We start from the raw sequence: 17191 nt of genomic DNA, 5'->3' as shown, positions 1-17191 counted from the left end.
TCTGGAAATTGGTCCCAGAGAGAGAAGGGCATTGTTGTGAGGGGTTTGTTTGGTGGTTGGGTTTTTCTTCTCCCAACAGGGAGGAGATCCGTTTACCAAAAAAAGAAAAATTAAAAACCTGCCAAAAAACAATAAGTGATTGTTTTGTGCCTTTTTGCAAAACTTCAAAGTTGCCCAAATGGCAGTGCCATTCGCCAGCCTCCCTCTGACCCCCACCTGAATATCTCCACCCTATCTTTCACCATCTCACACACACACACACACACACACACACACACACACACACTGCAGCAGTATCTCCACCCTATCTTTCACCATCACATAGACACACACACACACACACATACACACACACACACACACTGCAGCATCAAGCCTGACCCTGGGCCGCTGCTGAGCCGCTGTCTTGGCAAGCGGTGGAGCAGAGGGGGCGGCAGTTCGCTCTTAGCTTGTAAGCTGAGCCAGTCTCTCTGAGGTGCCAGCCCCTAGGAGATGCCAGCATGCCTGAGTGGGAGCAGTAACAACTTCCCCTCGGCTGGCAGCCTTGGAGCCAGCAAGGCCTCCAGAAGCCGCATTCCCAGGCGAGGGAGTGGCCGCAGGGCTGCTCTGCAGCGGGGAGGTGTCCTCCTGGGCCGGCCGCCCTCTTGATTTGGCCTGGCCCGGGCCTGCCGGCCAGGTTCAGGGACAGGAGCTGGCCCTGCTGTTCCTCACCTTCTCAGGGATGCGACCTGCGGATGCTGCTGGAGCCTGGAGTTTTATTATTATAAATTCTCCGCATTTTTGGCTCTTTCTCAACCCCCAAACGTAAAGAGGGCCAGCTCGACGGAGGGAGTGCAGCCCCTCGCAGACCCAGCGTTTGGACGGCGAGAAGCTGTCTGGCCTCCTCAACCGCCGGGGTCCGCGGTGGATTCTGACCACCGCCCGCTTTCCGGAGGCCCCGGAGTCTTCCCCACCGTCGTGGTGCTTCCGGGCCGGGACAGCAGAGGGCGCTGGCTCTCCTGACAGCACATGTGTCACTGGGGCTCCCGCATCTGGAGCCCGGCTCCACCACTCTTACGAAATACTGCTGGCCCGGGATCTGTCTGTGAGACGCGCTGGCACCGAGTGAGCATGCACACACATCCAGAATTCCACTTTCTCATTAGCGCTATTTCTCCCTCAAGAGCACTTGTGGAATGCGGGGAATTTGTCTTGCCAAGGCGGCCAGCGCCTCTGAATCTGGGGCTTGGTCAGGCCTGGGTGGAATGTTCCGAGGGACCACCTCTGGTCTAAAGCCTTTGCCCTGCCCTCCCACGTGGGGTGAAAAAGAAAACAGAGGAGCGGGGACCACCCAGATCTTTCCCCTGAGGGGAAGAAAGCAAAAAATGTTTGGCCTTGACCTTCCACGCCTCCCTCCCAAAGAGAGCAAGTGCCCACATTTCCAGGTTCTTATGAAACAAGATGTAATTCTAAGAAAGCATCTTCCTAAGTTACAAGCGATTAGAAATGCCAATGCGGTATGCAACATGGAGTCTGGAAAGGAGACACTGGACAGAGGAGGGAAGGGCTGGAGCCAGGAAAGGGACCTGGTTTCTATTCCAAGACGGCTCCCTAGACTTCCGAAAGCTGCATGCATTTAAATGTCCACATTTCCCCTGCAGAAGCCAGTAATCTGTACTTCTCTTGGACAAACAGCACATCAGTCTAATATGGTGTGGGAGAAATATATTACATCCTTCTTATGAACAGAATGTTACCACCACCAAGAATCAATATTTATATCCAGGAACACAATGACCTGGCTTGTTTTGTGCTGCCCTAGTTTTAAGAAAGGGTCCTTTGGAAGCAGCTGAGAGGATCCTCCCACCCCCAACCTCTCGCCCAGAAAGGCCGATCCACCAGGGCGAAGCAGCTCAGGCATCTAAAGGTTTTCAGCCTCTGTTCCTTCCCTTCCTGCCCCTGCCGCCCTCTGTCTCTTGGGAATTGCAAGAGGAAGCCTGAATGCAGCAAGTGGGGCAGGAATCTGCAGTGAGCTCCAGGACATGAGGCAGCATCCTGTCTGCTGTGGGGACAGTCAGTGAGGGCCTCACTGAGGGGGAAGAGGGTCAGGGTCACGTCTTGGCACTTCCTACTGCATAGCAATGTAGGAGAGGATCCAGCTTAACATAAATTCTTAGACAGGAGATTTCTAGGGGTTCGGGGTGAGATGACACTTTCTTTCATGCTGGTAATATATTTTTTTTGGCCAGGCAGTTACCCTCATCTGAGACAGCTATTGTGATGGAGATGGAAGCCAAGTCTCCCCTCCTCAAAATGCTGTCTATTCTTCCAGAGGCTTTTGGAAACTGCATCGAGACCCTTAGGCTGGTCTGTTCCTTGGTGCTGGTTTTATTTTACTGCCTTTAGAAGCTTCTGGGCCTGAAGCCTGGAGTCAGCGACTTGCTCCTTGCAGGTAAAATCCTTACCTAATTATAAAAACAAAACCAACCAAAGCCTTTCCCCCTTTCCCAGAAGATTTAAATTTGCCTGCATCAGAGCATCTAAGATTATGAGAGTCCTCTTCATCTCATGGACTGAATTGGAGAGCAATCCCTCGTTTGGCAGAGCAAGCAGCCCTATTTCATTTTCACATTAGATGCTGAAGGTTACCACTTTTAACAGTAGCACTTGTCTCTCTCATTAAATGCCTGAAGCTCATTATGGTATAACCTGCAGAAAAGTCTTTACTGCTCTAATAGGCATGAACTTTAGAAAAGATCCTTTGGCTTATGTATAAGATCAGGACATGATTAATTTTGGCCCCATTTAGCTATGGGTCAGGTTTTCAAGCTACAGTGAAGCTCCTTCTTTGCATGATCACAATTTATGATTTTCTATAATCTATAGCCCTTTCTCCCGTATTGTTAGCATGTTTAGTTGCTGCAGTTCACTTGGTCTGTCCTGTTATTTTCACCCAGTTCTAAGAAGTGAGTAAATATACCAATCATATTTGCTACAAAATCAGCCACAATAAACAAATATTATTTCACGGTAGGTCACTAGGATGTTTAGCATCTTCTTTACAGACACAAGCTTCCCTGATAGCTCAGCTGGTAAAGAATCCACCTGCAATGCAGGAGACGCCAGTTCAGTTCCGCTGGTGAAGGGATAGGCTACTCACTCCAGTATTCTTGGGCTTCCCTTGTGGCTCAGCTGTTAAAGAATCCGCCTGCAATGAGGGAGACCTGGGTTCGATCCCTGGGTTGGGAAGATCCCCTGGTAGCAGATCTCCTGCTACCCACTCCAGTATTCTGGCCTAGAGAATTCCATGGACTGTACAGTCCATTGGGTCACAAAGAATTGGACACGACTGAGCGACTTTCACTTCATTTTACAGATGCAAACCTCCCTTTGCATAAATCCCACACAAGAAACCTATGCAAGTTAAGAGATCAGATAACAAAGAATCTGCCTGCGATGCAGGAGACCCAGGTTCGATCCCTGGGTTGGGAAGATCCCTCTGAGAAGGGAATGGCTACCCACTCCAGTATTCTTGCTTGGAACATTCCATGGGCAGAGGAGCCTGGTGGGCACAGTCCATGAGGTCTCAAAGAGTGGGGCAAAACTGACTAACACTTTCTTAGTTTACGGATACAAAGCTCCTCCTGCAGAAATCCCATGCAAAAAAACCTATGTAAGTTAAATGCTCTGAACATCTTTAAAGATACTGCCTGATTTAGGCCAACAGAAAAGTTGCAGCTGGATCCAGATGCTATTGCTGGTGTCAAGGAGAAGGACAAAAGAATAGTCAAAGTTGGTAATAGGGTCAAGGATCCAACAGTGACATTTTTAGCCAGGATGGTAGAGGTTGGCGGGCTATGTTTGCCTGCAGAGCAGCACCAGGATCAGCAAGGAAAAGGTTCACACAAAAAGCCTCCTTGGGGGCCTTTAGTGTCACCCCAAGTCCAGACCTATCTTTTAAGCATTAGAATTGTCAGTATAGATGCTTACTTAACACTTCCTCTCTTGCATCTCAAATGAAGATGCCCACAAGGATCTCTGACTTCTAGCCACTCCCACCTGCCCTTGTCTGCTCCTGCTCCAGGCAGCCTATCTCAATAAACGGTTTGAAGCCTGAGATCCATCCACAGCTGCTCTCTTCCTCCCTCCTTCTCACCTCTAGCCCGTCACTCTTCCTGTTTAAATAGCTTTGTTCCACCGTATTCTCCCCTCTGTCTTTTCTGCCTCAGCCTCTGTTGGAGCTCCTACCATCTTTCACAGCCACAGCTGCCCTCCCTATTCAGTGCTTACTTTCTGCAACTCGCTCTTTAGAGAGCAGCCAGGAGAATCGATTTCCCCTGCACTTCATACCCAAGATCCTCCCGTGGGTTGACAAGACCTCATGCGGCCTAGCTCCTCTCTTCCTCTTGCTACTCTTCCCCTGGCTCTCTGCCCCATTCCTTTGATTCTCAATCAGTTCCTCTAAAACACACAAAAGGCTGCCCATCATGTTTTCTTCCTGACTCTACCTGTATCCAACTGGTTTTTCAGGTCTCATCTTAAGTGTCACTTTCTTGGAGAGGCCTTGGTCCCTCTTACTGCCCAGATGCTCTTGTGTCCCACCACTCTTCATGCATTTGATCCCAAATAGTAATAACCTATCTGTTTAGCTTTGTTCATCACGTTTCTTCCACCAGACAGAAAGCTCCATGAAGGCAAGAAATGTTCCATAAGGCTGTATTCCTCGTCTGCCACAGAGAGTAATCAATATCAGTTGAACAAATGAATGAAACTCAACTGTAATAGGGACAGCTGCTGAAAGGATTTGTTTCCTTCCTGGTGAACCTGCTTGGTCAGGCCACATGTTACCCCCAGATTCCTCCCTGAGAGGATTCCTCATTGTGGGCTGACAGAAACCAAGCCCAATCCCAAATGTTTCTCCAATCTGCTTCTTTACTACCCCCAATACAGGCTCTTCTTGCTTCTTGACTTTTTTTTTCTTTAGAATTTTATTTACTTATTTATTTTTTGCTGTGCTGAGTCTTCATTGCTGCTCAAGCTTTTTCTCTAGTTGCATGTGGGATCTTTCCAGATCGAGGATCAAACCCATGTCTTTTGCACTGGCGGGCAGATTCTTTACCATTGAGCTGCCAGGGAAGTCTTTGACCTGAGTTTTTTGACAGTCTCATAACCAGTCTATCTCCATACTGTCTTGATTCAGGAATCTGACTAGGACTCAGAACTGCAAGCATGGACAGGGAAAAAAATTACATCTTGATTTTCAGAAACCTCTAACTGGAAATTTGCACTTTCTTTTATTATAAATGTTGGCACAAGCCCCAGTAGTACTGGCAGGACCTATGACTTTGGCACCAACAGAATCACAGATATTTTTACATCATAGTACTGCTGTTGCAAATGTTGAAATATCACTTATGATCAATACTACTGTAAAATTATGGTAGTTATTAGAGCTGTTGCTAGATTATGTTATTTAATTCTTTAGTAGTAAACACAGACATTCGTATTAACTTTTTCAATACAGTTATTTTCCTCTTGGTAAAGCTATGCATTTTATTTTCTGCACTTGAAAACATTATTTTGAGAAGGTTTCACAGACTTCATCAGACTGCCGAAAGTGTTTATGACAGAAAAAATGTTAAGAACCTCTGGTCTAGTTTTTCTTCATCTCATATCTCTACCATGCAAACACAGCCTTAATGCCTTCCCTCTGGCTGCAATGTGAAAGCTAAATTCCTTCATATGGCACTCAAGGCCCATTTATAGCCATATTCAAAAAACCTTCCTATCTTCATTTTTTTAAAATCAATACTCTGAATACATGTGTTCCAATCCTGCTGAATCACTGGAGTACACCAAAAATGCACGCATATCTCCAGATCTATTTTTAAGCTTCTCTTAAAGAGCTAATTTTTTTTAAAGGCCTACCTCAAAATGTTACCCTGGTAAAACCCTCTTTTGACCTCTCCCAAGCACAACCACTGAATCCTTCCTTTGTATTTTTGGGAACACTTCGCTTACAGTGATTTGATAATTTGGGCTTCCCTGGTAGCTCAGCTGGTAAAGAACCTCCTGTAATGCAAGAGACCATGGGTCGGGAAGAGACCCTGGTTCTATTCCTGGGTCGGGAAGATCCCCTGGAGAAGGGATAGGCTACCCACTCCAGTATCCTTGGGCTTCTTCGGTAGCTCAGTCAGTAAAGAATCTGTCTGCAATGTGGGAGACCTAGGTTCGATCCCTGGCTTGGGAAGATCCCCTGGAGGAGAGCAGGGCAATCCATTCCAGTATTTTTGCCTGGAGAATCCCCGTGGACAAAGGAGCCTGGTGGGCTGCAGTCCATGAGTCACAAAGAATTAGACACGACTGAGTGACTAAGCACAGCACATTTGCTAATTTATCAGATCCTGTGTTTCTTTTGTGTTATATTGTGAACTTAAGGTAAGAGATGTCCTCAACTTTACACCCCAAACACATAGTTAAGTACTTGCTTGAAAATGTTTGAATGAATGAATATATGTAAAATACTCATTCTCCCTAGGGATGAGTAAAATCCATCATGAACACATTAGTCTGTCCTTCAAAACAAGAACTTCTTTTAAAAAAGCCTTTTATACTATATTGCAGTATCAACAACATTGTGAGTTTCAGGTGGACAGCGAAGGGACTCAGCCATACATATACACGTATCCATTCCCCCCCAAGCTCCCCCTCTATCCAGCCTGCCACATAACACTGAGCAGAAGGAAGTTCTTTTGATACATGTAGGTCCACTTGAAAAATCCACCAGCCCAAGAAAAATAGTCACTGCCTGGACCCAGCTGCCTTTGGTTAATTTCTGTCCTTGAAGATAGCAGAAGCACCCCTAGCAGGAACCTATTTGCTGAATCCATAAACCTTTTGGCTGTATCACTGATGTCTTCTCATATTTCCCTTCTTAGACTGATGCCAAATATATTTTCATACAGTCTCCTTCAAGCAGATACTTTCTATTACTTGCCTAGGATTTTCTAACCATCAGGTTATGGTATGATTTTCATATCCTAGAACATTCAGCTGCTTTATGCCAATCTTAAACAAATACAGATGGATGGTTTAAAATTTTTTTTTTTCTAAGGAGCTTGAAAAATTAAAAAGGAGACCATTCCTTAATTTCATAGTTCAGCGAACAGCTTGAGTAACCAGGTCTATGTGTATGCGCGCAGGCACTGAGGATGGAATGTTAGCAGCCCTGACCTGAAGTTAGAATCTCACAGAACCATAGACTTTCAAGAGCTGAAAGGAATCTTTTTAACAAATAGCAGAGAGATATGTCTTGCCCAGGGGTTGATCTGGTGGCTGAATCTCAAATTTAGCAACTCCAAACACAGAATTCTTACTCTTTTCCTCCACAATGCTTCACCCTTAACTCTACGCTATCTCAGACAGTGGCACCTGTCTACTACCCAGTTGCTCAAACCCTTCAGAAGTCTAGGGGTCATTCTTGATTCTTTTTCCCTCATTCTCCACATGAAGCCCCTCAGCAACTTCTGTTCATTATACTTGCAAAATACATTCAGAATTCATCAGCAGCCCCTACTGCCTCCATGCTAGGCTAAGCTGCTGTCACCTGGATCCCTGGGCCAACCTTCTAATCAACCTTTTTGATTCCTCTCTTGCCTCCTAATTCCCTTCATAGCAGCCAGGGTGAGCCTTTAAAAATAGAAACCAGATCTTGTCACTTACTTTCACAGAACACTTCATGCTATACTTATGATACAATTTAAATTTGTATCACATTTTACAAGGTATTATTTGTATGCTATATAATCTCATTATTGCCTACCGACTTCAAAGCCCCTCTACTTCTCCGTCTCCTGTCAGTCTCATTAAAAATCTCTAAGATAGTATGGCTACAGTGGAATGTGGAGTCAGAATGATCTGGGTATAAATCCTTTCTTTGCCTCTTCCCAGTTGTAACACCTGCAAGTTGCTTATCAGCTTTGAGCCTTAATTTACTTACCTGGAAAATGGTATAATAGCCCTACTCTGTAAAGTTGTGGTTCAAATTAAATGTGTGTGTGTGCTTGGTTGTGTCTGACTCCTTGTGACCCCAAAGAATGAGTTAAATGAGACATATATATATATACATACATATATATATATAATTTATATAAAAACTAGATCAGAGTGCTTGACTTATAGTATGTGTCTAATTCTTCTTCCCCCTTGAGTCTTTCATAAATTATAATAGCTAGATTTACATGTCTGTTCTATGACCGGTACTAAATATCTTACATGGATTAATCCACATGAAAACTGTACACTATAGGGACTTCCTTGGTGGTCCAGGGGTTAAGAACACATCTTCTAAAGCAGGGGATGCAGGTTTTGATCCCTGGTCAGGGAACTAAGACTCCACCTGCTGCAGGGCAACTGAGCCCCCACGCTTCATCTAGAGCGCCTGCACAATCTAAAGCCTATGCTCTGTAGCAAGAGAAGCCTGTGTATGCGCAACTAGAGAAAACCCATGCACCACAGTGAAGAGCCCATGTGCTTCAATGGAGGTCCAGCGCAGCCAAAAAAAAAAAAACCAAAACAAACCAACAAAGCAAACAACCCCACCCCCAAACTGTACACAATAGAAACTATAAATATCCCTGTGTTACAGACTGAGCCACAGACCGGTTTAAGCAACTCACCTTAGATCACACAAGCAGAAAAATGGAGCCCAAACTCGAACCCAGCAGTTCAATCCAATTTTAGAGGTAGTGAAACAATCATTGACTATCTTTATTGTGACCCCACAGTATGAAATACATTTCACATTGTAACCATCACATGTGTCTGCTCTAAAGTGGAAACAAGTTTCACAAAATAATATTTACCCTTACTATATGCAGTGCACTCTTCAATTTAATGAAAAAAGGTTTTGATCAACTTATTGATTTAATGACCTGTTAATGAGTCAAAAGCATACTTTGAAGAAGTATTATTGTCTAAATTACAATAATCCAACTACTTTCACCTTTCAGTTACCTCAACTGCTGCTAGAAAACTTTGATGGTTATCAGTATAGACTTTATATTTCATTTACATTTCAGAGAAAGCCCTTATTAGTTAATATGGTGATCCCACAAGACTTAGATTTCCCACTGCAAACTCTTGTAATTATGGAAAAATCAGCTCTTGTCAGGTGAGATTCAAGCAATACACTCCCCAAAAAGTATTTACCACCATTAAAACTCTTAATTACAGGCTGCCCTGTGTTAGAACTATTTATGCAGATATCTGTTCTTCCCACTGGACTGTCATGCCAAGGGCAGAAATATATTTTATAAAATACTTTTGTAGTTCCAAACAGTGAACTGACATGAAATGGAAAACACAGAAATAAAGAACTGGCTCTAGTGTTCGAGACTCAGACGAAAGTCTACTTCTATACCCACTGTCTTATATATTCTTATCTAAACATCTAAGGCATTTTCTTTCCATCCCAGTAGTTGCAAGTAGTTTACAAAAATCCTATCTGGGCAATTTGCATTGACCCTGCTCTTAGTTTCCCAGTGCCATCCTTATCTCACAGCTCCTCCTCCTTTCTGCATTTTTCTAGGCTAAGAGAACTGACATTTTATGCTTCTGGCAGACAATCCTCCCTATGGACCATGTTCCCCCAGCACTAAACTGAAATGGTTTCTGGGTAAGAGGAAGTACATTAACATTTTCACTTGATCTTTTAAATTCTCAATCCTCATCTTTTTTGTGAGCTAGTGTATGAGCTAGTGTTTATTTCTATAGATACTGTAAAATATATTTTTAAGCACTGGCTATGTGTTAGCATGTAAATAAATGTTCCAAGGTCCTTGACTTGGAACCCTCAGTTGCAAGGCAGGAAATTTAGAGGGCAGGAAGTAGCTACGAGCTTTTCTGCCAAGCAATACTTCAATCTCCCCACCCGTAGGGAAAGATTATCCTGTTGTTGTTTTAATCCAGCAGATGCTGAACAGTTAGAGAAAGGGAACAAACAACTGGAGGAAATACTGCCACCTGGTTATGCTGACTTTTCCAGACAAGATTGGCCACCAGCTGTTGAGAGGGAAGGGATGAACTAAGGTGGCAACAGGAAAATGCTAACTCTGGTTGAATTTGGTTGTCAGCTTTTTGGCTGTTTAAGTGGGGGGAAGTACCAAGGAAGTACATGGTCATTCATGATGGCCAAGGGGCAAAGACAGGATAATACATCTTGCTCACTAGCAGAGCAGGGCTGGCCTTAGAGTCTGCGCTGGCCTATGCATACATACAGTCCACATATGAGTCATGTAACTAACTCAGTTGCCTACTTGGTATTTATTTTCTCCTTCCTTACTGACTAAAACCTGTATATTATTGGAGGTAGTAATGCCCAAGGAAAGATGACATTCCTTGGCCTCCCATAGCTAGCTGTTGTCACATGACTGCGTTCTGGAAGCGTTGTGTGGTTTCTAGGAAGACTCTTCAAAGGGTGCTGACTCAGCTGAGTTTGCCCATTTTTGTCCTTGCCCTTTTTCTTCCTTTAAGCTACCAGGAATTTCAAATGATGGCTGATGGTCAAGTGGCTGTTTTTGACCATGAAATGACCTTGAGAAAGGAATCTTCTTGTGGTGCAGACAAGAACCCCCTATACTGGTCTTGGATTGCCTACCTTTGGAATACTTTTCAGTGAGAGAGATGTGTCTTATTTAAGCCTTTGCTGATTTGAGTTTCTGTTAAATGTAGTCAAGTCTGACCCTGAGTTGCCTCAATAATTCCTGGCATTCATTTAAGATTCTTCATAGCCTCCAAAGTACGGTCAATTCATCACCCAATTCTGTCTTTCTGACAAGTGTAAGAGAGCTGAGGCATGTCAGATGAGCATGTCAGATGAGGAAACTGGGAACAAAAATGCCACATAACTAGCTTACTAGGCGGGCAGCAGGCTTTGGAAGCCAGAAGAGCTCACCCCTAGAATTTTAAGAGCATGCTGGAAGTAGGTGACAAATTTCCCTGAAAACAGATTTTGACTAATGAAGTAGTGGTTACTTTTAAAAGCAAGTATTTAAGGAAAATTTATCTCTTCAGTCAAAAGGAAGACTGTCTTTAGGCCTCCTATCAAGGGGGCTGAAGTCACTGACTTTAAGAACATGAGACTTCTTTCAAGTTGCCTCCAGAACACTACTGCTACCTTAAAATGAATTATAATTCACTGTATTCTTATAGCATACATTAGGAGAACTGAACCCTCAAACAGACTAAGACACATTTTGAATAAGCAATTAATAAAATGAATGCTACCATTTTAAAAGTGTAACAGACAATGATTAATGCAGAGTTGACGAAGTCTTTAAGACAAGAAGGCAATGCAGGTAAAGCTGAATCGAGTGGATTCAACATAGAAAAGTTTTTAATGAGGCAAACATCAAGCAAGCATATCAACTTCTTTAAAAAACAAAGAAAATCTAAAAGTTTAATTACAAAAACACTTGTACAGAAAACTTGGCATTTCAACAGTTTCAAACACATGTACACATTTTTTTCCTAAAATTTCATTCTGTCAGAATCTGTCCCATTTTCTTCAGCTGCTCTTTGTGTTTTAATAAAAAGAAAGAAATCTGTAACACTGAATAGGCAACAATTTATTTCTTGAGAAGAACATATTAGTGCAATAATATCTACAAGTTTACTGGGAAATGTGAATTAGGTATTGTGTTAGCCTCTGAGCTCACTACCTTCCTGGCTGGACACAGAGAAGAGAGCAGGCAAGACAGACCTGCTTCACGGAAACTTCTTGTTTTGTGGCAGTTGAATTCCAGCCACCAGGGGAGTCGGGTGTAGCTGCTGGGAGGGCCAGCATGTCAGGAGCAGGTTGCTATTTTGTGAAAATGCTTTCAAACTGCCAGCCTTCTTGAGATCTCATGCATTCCCAATTACGGATGGCTTTCAAGTCAGTGTCAGGTATCTATCCAGATGAAGTAGAAGGATGAGCTCTGGACCTATTACAGCCTTCCCTGGTGCACAGCACTGCTAATAATACTGTGCAAAACTAACATAAAGGCGAGACAGAGAGAAATATGAGGATGAAGAAAGGAGACAAAGTATTTGGCAGAAGGCAGACACAAACTCCAGAACTGACTTGGCTGTCCTTCTGCCACAGACAGTGCATTCCAGCTTGGACTGAGCAGGCAGAGTGTCTGAGAGAAGAGCTAGGAATGGCCAGTGAGAGTAGGAAAACACAGAAGAGCAGGTGAGTTGGCAGGTTTAGAGAGATAATGATGGGCTCTTATTCTCAAAGACAGCCAAGGTAGTATATGTATGGGGTTCAGTACATGAAAATTTGATGTGTGTTCACGTAAGAACTTTTAACAAGGCTTTTTTTTTTTTTGCTGTTGTTTTGTTTCCTTTGGGTTAAGAAAGAAATCAGGGGAGGAGATGCTGAGAAGACAGGAGGGTTGCAGCAACATGATGGGGGTGTCTGGCTTGCACCCTGGCCTGTGAGCATACTGTGAGGGGGCCACACTTCCACCTGCCCTTGGTGGCGTGGTGCCTGGACAGTGGGCTCAGCGTGCCCTGCTTTGGTTCCAAAGAGCTCAGCTGCAACTGCCAGCCTTGTGCTTCACAGCATCAACACATAACACAACAAAACCAAACCCTGAGGTGAAAATCAGAAACCTCTCTTCCCTTTTGCTGTGTTTTTTTTTAATCACAAGAGGGCAGAAGGAAGGAAAGCCTGTCCCTTTGACACAGACTATGCAGTTATGATTAGAGAAGAAAGACAAAGGATGGAGAATTCCTCCGTGTTCTCTTCTGTCAGCTGGCAGTATTCTGATGACATTTCCGCCATCTGTATCCATAACTCAGTACACCTCAAGCACACAGGGATTTCCTCTGTTTTCACTTATAAGAAACTTTAGGATCTTTTTCAATACCAAGTGATAAACTACTTTCTTGTTTTGTCCTGTTTACCAGTGACCTTTCCCTCAGCAAAAATATTCCACAAGTCACTGCCAACAGATGGGAACAGAAGAGCCTTGCTGGGGCCGGGACGCAGGGTACGTGCAGGAGCGGTGCTTAGAAAACAGCAGGTAGTACCAAGGCAGGAGGAAAGAGTGCTCTCCTTCAGGGCAGCAATCACAAAGCCTCCACTACAAAGGCTGGCACCCACTGAGCGCTGTGTGGGGTATGAGACACAGCCTCGCTCCACAGGACACTGTCAACAAGAAGCTCCTTTCTTTGGAGTCACAGCAGGACAATGATGGGAGAAGATTGGGCCTGTCCAATGAGAGAAATTCTCCTTCAGAGTCCTGCTGAGCAACAAAGCCCAGAGGTCAGAAAATGGAGACATCTAACTTGGTGGGGTGAAGAAAATATAAAAAAATTAACCCCCAAAAGCATTAAGAAAAGAAGTGACAGCTAGGTAGGAAAACCACTGATAAAAACCACAGAGCCACTGATAAAAGAGTCCAATCTGAACGAAGCAGAACAAAGAGAAGGCTTCCTTTCTGCTGCAGAAGGTGCCTGTCTCGGGGGTGTCTAGTCAGCGGAGTATACGCAGGCCCGCTGGAGCAGAAGCAGAGACGACAGGAGACTGAAGACTCGCACACGGTCAAAGCTTCACAAGGACAATCCCACAAGAAGCTCCCACACATGCTCCTTCTGCGGCTCCCTCACATGGCTTCCTGGGGTGAAGGCATGTACCTCCTAACTGACGGTTCTTTCACAAGCAGAATAATCTGTACGCCCTCTCTGCCTCCACTCAACTCAAATTTCCATGGATGGCTTCTCATTCTGAACAAGTAAAACCACTTACAGAACATCTTGGAGCTCTAAGACCTGTAGAACTGGGAGAAAAAAAAAAAAAAAAAAACGAAAAAAGATACCAAAAGGGAAGCACAGATCAGAAAGGGTTCAGACTTTGGGTGAAAATACTGCAATGCTCTATTTTCAAAAGGGTTAAGGTGAGTAGCAGGGTGTATGTAAACCAAGGAGCTCATAAAACTGCAAGCAACCAACCTCACTGAGGCATTTTAGACATTTCAACGACAAACGTGGCCCTGCTCCAGTTCAGCCACAATGGGGAGGTTGGAAAATTGCCAGCCAAACACAGAAAACCAAGTATCAGGGACAAATTTGATGATGAAAAATGAGTACTTTTGTCCTGGTCAATCAAACCAACTTCTTCAAGTATAAATCTAAGGCTCCCTGCATGTGTAGGGAAGTACTGTGTGCATAAGATGAATAAATTCTTACATCTATAAAAATGCAATCACATAAAAAAGTTGTTTTCTTTCCAGTCCTCAAACAGGTAACTATTTATCATTTGGTTCAACTGAAATCAAGCAACATATGGCTTTTGATATATACAGTAGTCACCTCTCCATGTGAAATCACCCCTATGGCTTCCTCCCAGCTCCACTTTTTCTAAGTATAAGTTAACCACAAAGAAAAATGACAGCTGGGGTAATTCTTCCATTCTAATAAAAAATAATTATAAAATGGCTGAACAAAAATTTACATTATAATTGCTGGATTGTAACTTTTTTCCTAATTACCCCCCATTTATCTTACTGCTTTAATTCTAAGATTTTTTTAGTGCTCTGCCTTGACACCCATCCCTATCTCCTTGTATCAATGTTCTAGAAACTCAATTGCATTTAGATACATGTGTTCTAGTTCTAGAATCTGCACTTGCCTACTTAGGTATTTTTAGGCAAGACATCTCACCTCTCTGGGACTCAGTTTCTTTGTATGTACAATGATGGGATTTCTAAAGGCCCCTTCCAGCTCTAACATGCTCCTCTAAAACCACAGACCATTCGCTTCCTTTCACTTGCTGGCTCCTGACAAAGGAAGAAAACTTTGCCAAGCCCATGTCAGAGTAATGAATTGCACCATGAATGCTGGGGACATCAGGCCTAGTTGTCTGTACATATTTGTGTAATGAAGCCAAGCTAGAATTAATCACAGTCTTTATAACTGTTTCATTTGACAGTTTCAGGGTGTGGAGAACTAACCATTCTTAGTTATGTTTACATGGCTAGATTGTAAAAATCTGTAGTAACAAAACCGTTCACATTTTCAGCTACTCTTTCTTTTAGGGGCAAAATATTTGTAGGTTAAAATCAAGGATAATGATAACGTTCTAGGTTTTCAAAGCCACCTCAGAAAGCAGATATGACAGTTTATATCCTTAAGATGGGTAAAGCTTTAGAAAAGTCTTATTGGTCAAATGCTCAAAATGGAAAACCATTTTTGGCTCAAAACTCACAACAACTGCCCTTTACCTATGTGAGGAGACAGCATGTTATCATGCTCTTCCACAGTCCTCCACACTGTTTCTCCCAGCTCTTTCTTTTCAAGCCTACCAGAGTGCTAACTGAAAACACTGAGTGAAAATGAGAAGGATGATGAGCTCCTGAAAATCCCAGACCTAGATTTACAAGCTGTTTCCTTCATAAACAGCAGCAGTAATGCCGTTTCTTTATTCTGTAGGGAGTCCAGTCATCTCTTAGAAGTATGGTCTGTTCCATCTGGCTACTCACTAGAAGGACAGTAATCCTTTCCCCCATCAGAGCATGACTGGGATAAAGTATGACGAATCGCCCTGTACAGTTACTATTGGAGCCTGTGGCCAAGAAGGAGAGAGATGACTGCCTTTGTCTCTGCAGGCAGACACGACCTCATTAGATAAAGAATTATAGGCGTTATTTATTCTTGCACATGTTGCTCAAGGTCCAGACCATGTTAGAATATGAACATGTATATGAGTATGCTCATTTACCTGTAAGACAAATAAAGATATAAATCCATGACCAGCCTTGCTAAGAAGTGTATCCTGCCATCCACTCTTGTTTTAGAAACCATATATGGCCATTCACTGTGTGATCCAACCCTAAGATTTCCACATAGTTCATATGTCTGCAGGGATGGAACAATTTAATTGACAGACCAAAGGGGTGTCAATTATGGAATGACAAACTAAAGGGTACTCTACCTCTAGGAATCTGAGTGAAAAAATACCAGTTCCATTTAAGAAATGATACTGATGATTGACCGTTAGTACCAAAAAATTTATAAAGGCAGGCCTCCTTTGGAAATGTATTTTTTCTCTTCCAAAAGGATGTAAAACATATTACAAGTCATTTCTTGAATGTATCTTTTAAAAGTTTATTTTCTTATTTCTCTCCTTTCACTTATTGAGAGTTTATATATTTTTAAATATATTCAATCAAGGCATTAACTGTTTCATTGTAAGTTTAGTCCACATTAACATTTAACACACAACTGTTACTCCGATATTGAGTGGTGAATGAAAAGCTTACGGACATAGGCTTGTACACATACAATGTCTCACTGACTATTGTTATTGTTAAATTATCATTTAATTTACAGAGAAACGGAAGCTTAACAATTAAGTGATACTTATTTTGTCCAATGTGTTCTTTGGGGGGTTATTTCCTTTAAATTTCTCACTCAACCTTCAAAACCCTATGGGAAACTAATACCTAAGAATACAACTTAATAAGTGACAAAGCTAGAATTAAGATCCAACCACAAAAATCATGCCCTTTCTATTAAGCCACATGGAGGCATGCATGAGGAAAAACTATCTTGATTCAGTTTTCCAACACTATTTACTACATTCAGCAACCAAGCAACAGGAATCTTAAGCCTCCAACTCACTTATTCAATGTCATTCCAGGATTTTAATAGTATTAATAAAGTCTAATGCCATCTTAGTTTTGATGATGTGCTGGCATGTACGAATCAAGTCAGTGAGCACTCACCATTCCCTAACGATCAAGCCTGTTCACAACTTCTCGAACTGTAGCTATGAAGTTTTCATTGTCTTGGGGATTAGCTAAAATAATACTGTGCAGTCTGTTCATATAGGAGTCGATAGTGTCCACTGTAGGTGTCTCTCCACTTCCTGAAGTGAGATAAGAGAAAGTAAGAAAAGCTTCCCCATTCAGTTCAATAGTAACACAGATCAGTGATTCCACAGCAAAAGAAACTTGATTCTAATGGGGTCTGCTCCACAGAGAAGACTTTAATTTCAGAGGAGAGACTTTTAGACCTCAAAGAAATGAAATTAATCCACATACTCTACATAAACAGATGGACTATTATTGCTGCACAGCATATAGGTGTAGTTGCATAAAACAGGTTAAAGACTCTCTTAGATCTGCTGTGACTATCTGCAACATGAAAACATATATAAGAA

General features: G+C 42.8%; 1 protein-coding gene across 11 annotated transcripts in view; it reads right to left on the bottom strand.

Annotated features, from left to right (window-relative positions):
* Positions 1 to 17191, bottom strand: part of HMG20A (high mobility group 20A) — a 100697-nt gene that overhangs the window by 11714 nt on the left and 71792 nt on the right. For 4 of the 11 annotated variants that reach the window (XR_011250454.1, XR_011250455.1, XM_069560155.1 and 1 more), the window contains one exon: positions 16755 to 16897. Coding sequence is in view for 9 of the 11 variants with exons in the window: in XM_069560155.1 (XP_069416256.1) it covers positions 16761 to 16897 (137 nt within the window). In the remaining 2 variants the exon portion in view is untranslated. Of the gene's footprint in view, positions 1 to 11347; positions 15749 to 16109; positions 16898 to 17191 lie in introns of those variants that run through there. The other 7 variants (XM_069560153.1, XM_069560156.1, XM_069560157.1 and 4 more) reach the window with 3 other exon arrangements.

Source organism: Ovis canadensis, chromosome 18, assembly GCF_042477335.2.
Source record: "Ovis canadensis isolate MfBH-ARS-UI-01 breed Bighorn chromosome 18, ARS-UI_OviCan_v2, whole genome shotgun sequence".
Lineage (NCBI taxonomy): Eukaryota > Metazoa > Chordata > Mammalia > Artiodactyla > Bovidae > Ovis > Ovis canadensis.
This window is presented reverse-complemented; position numbering and strand designations above follow the sequence as displayed.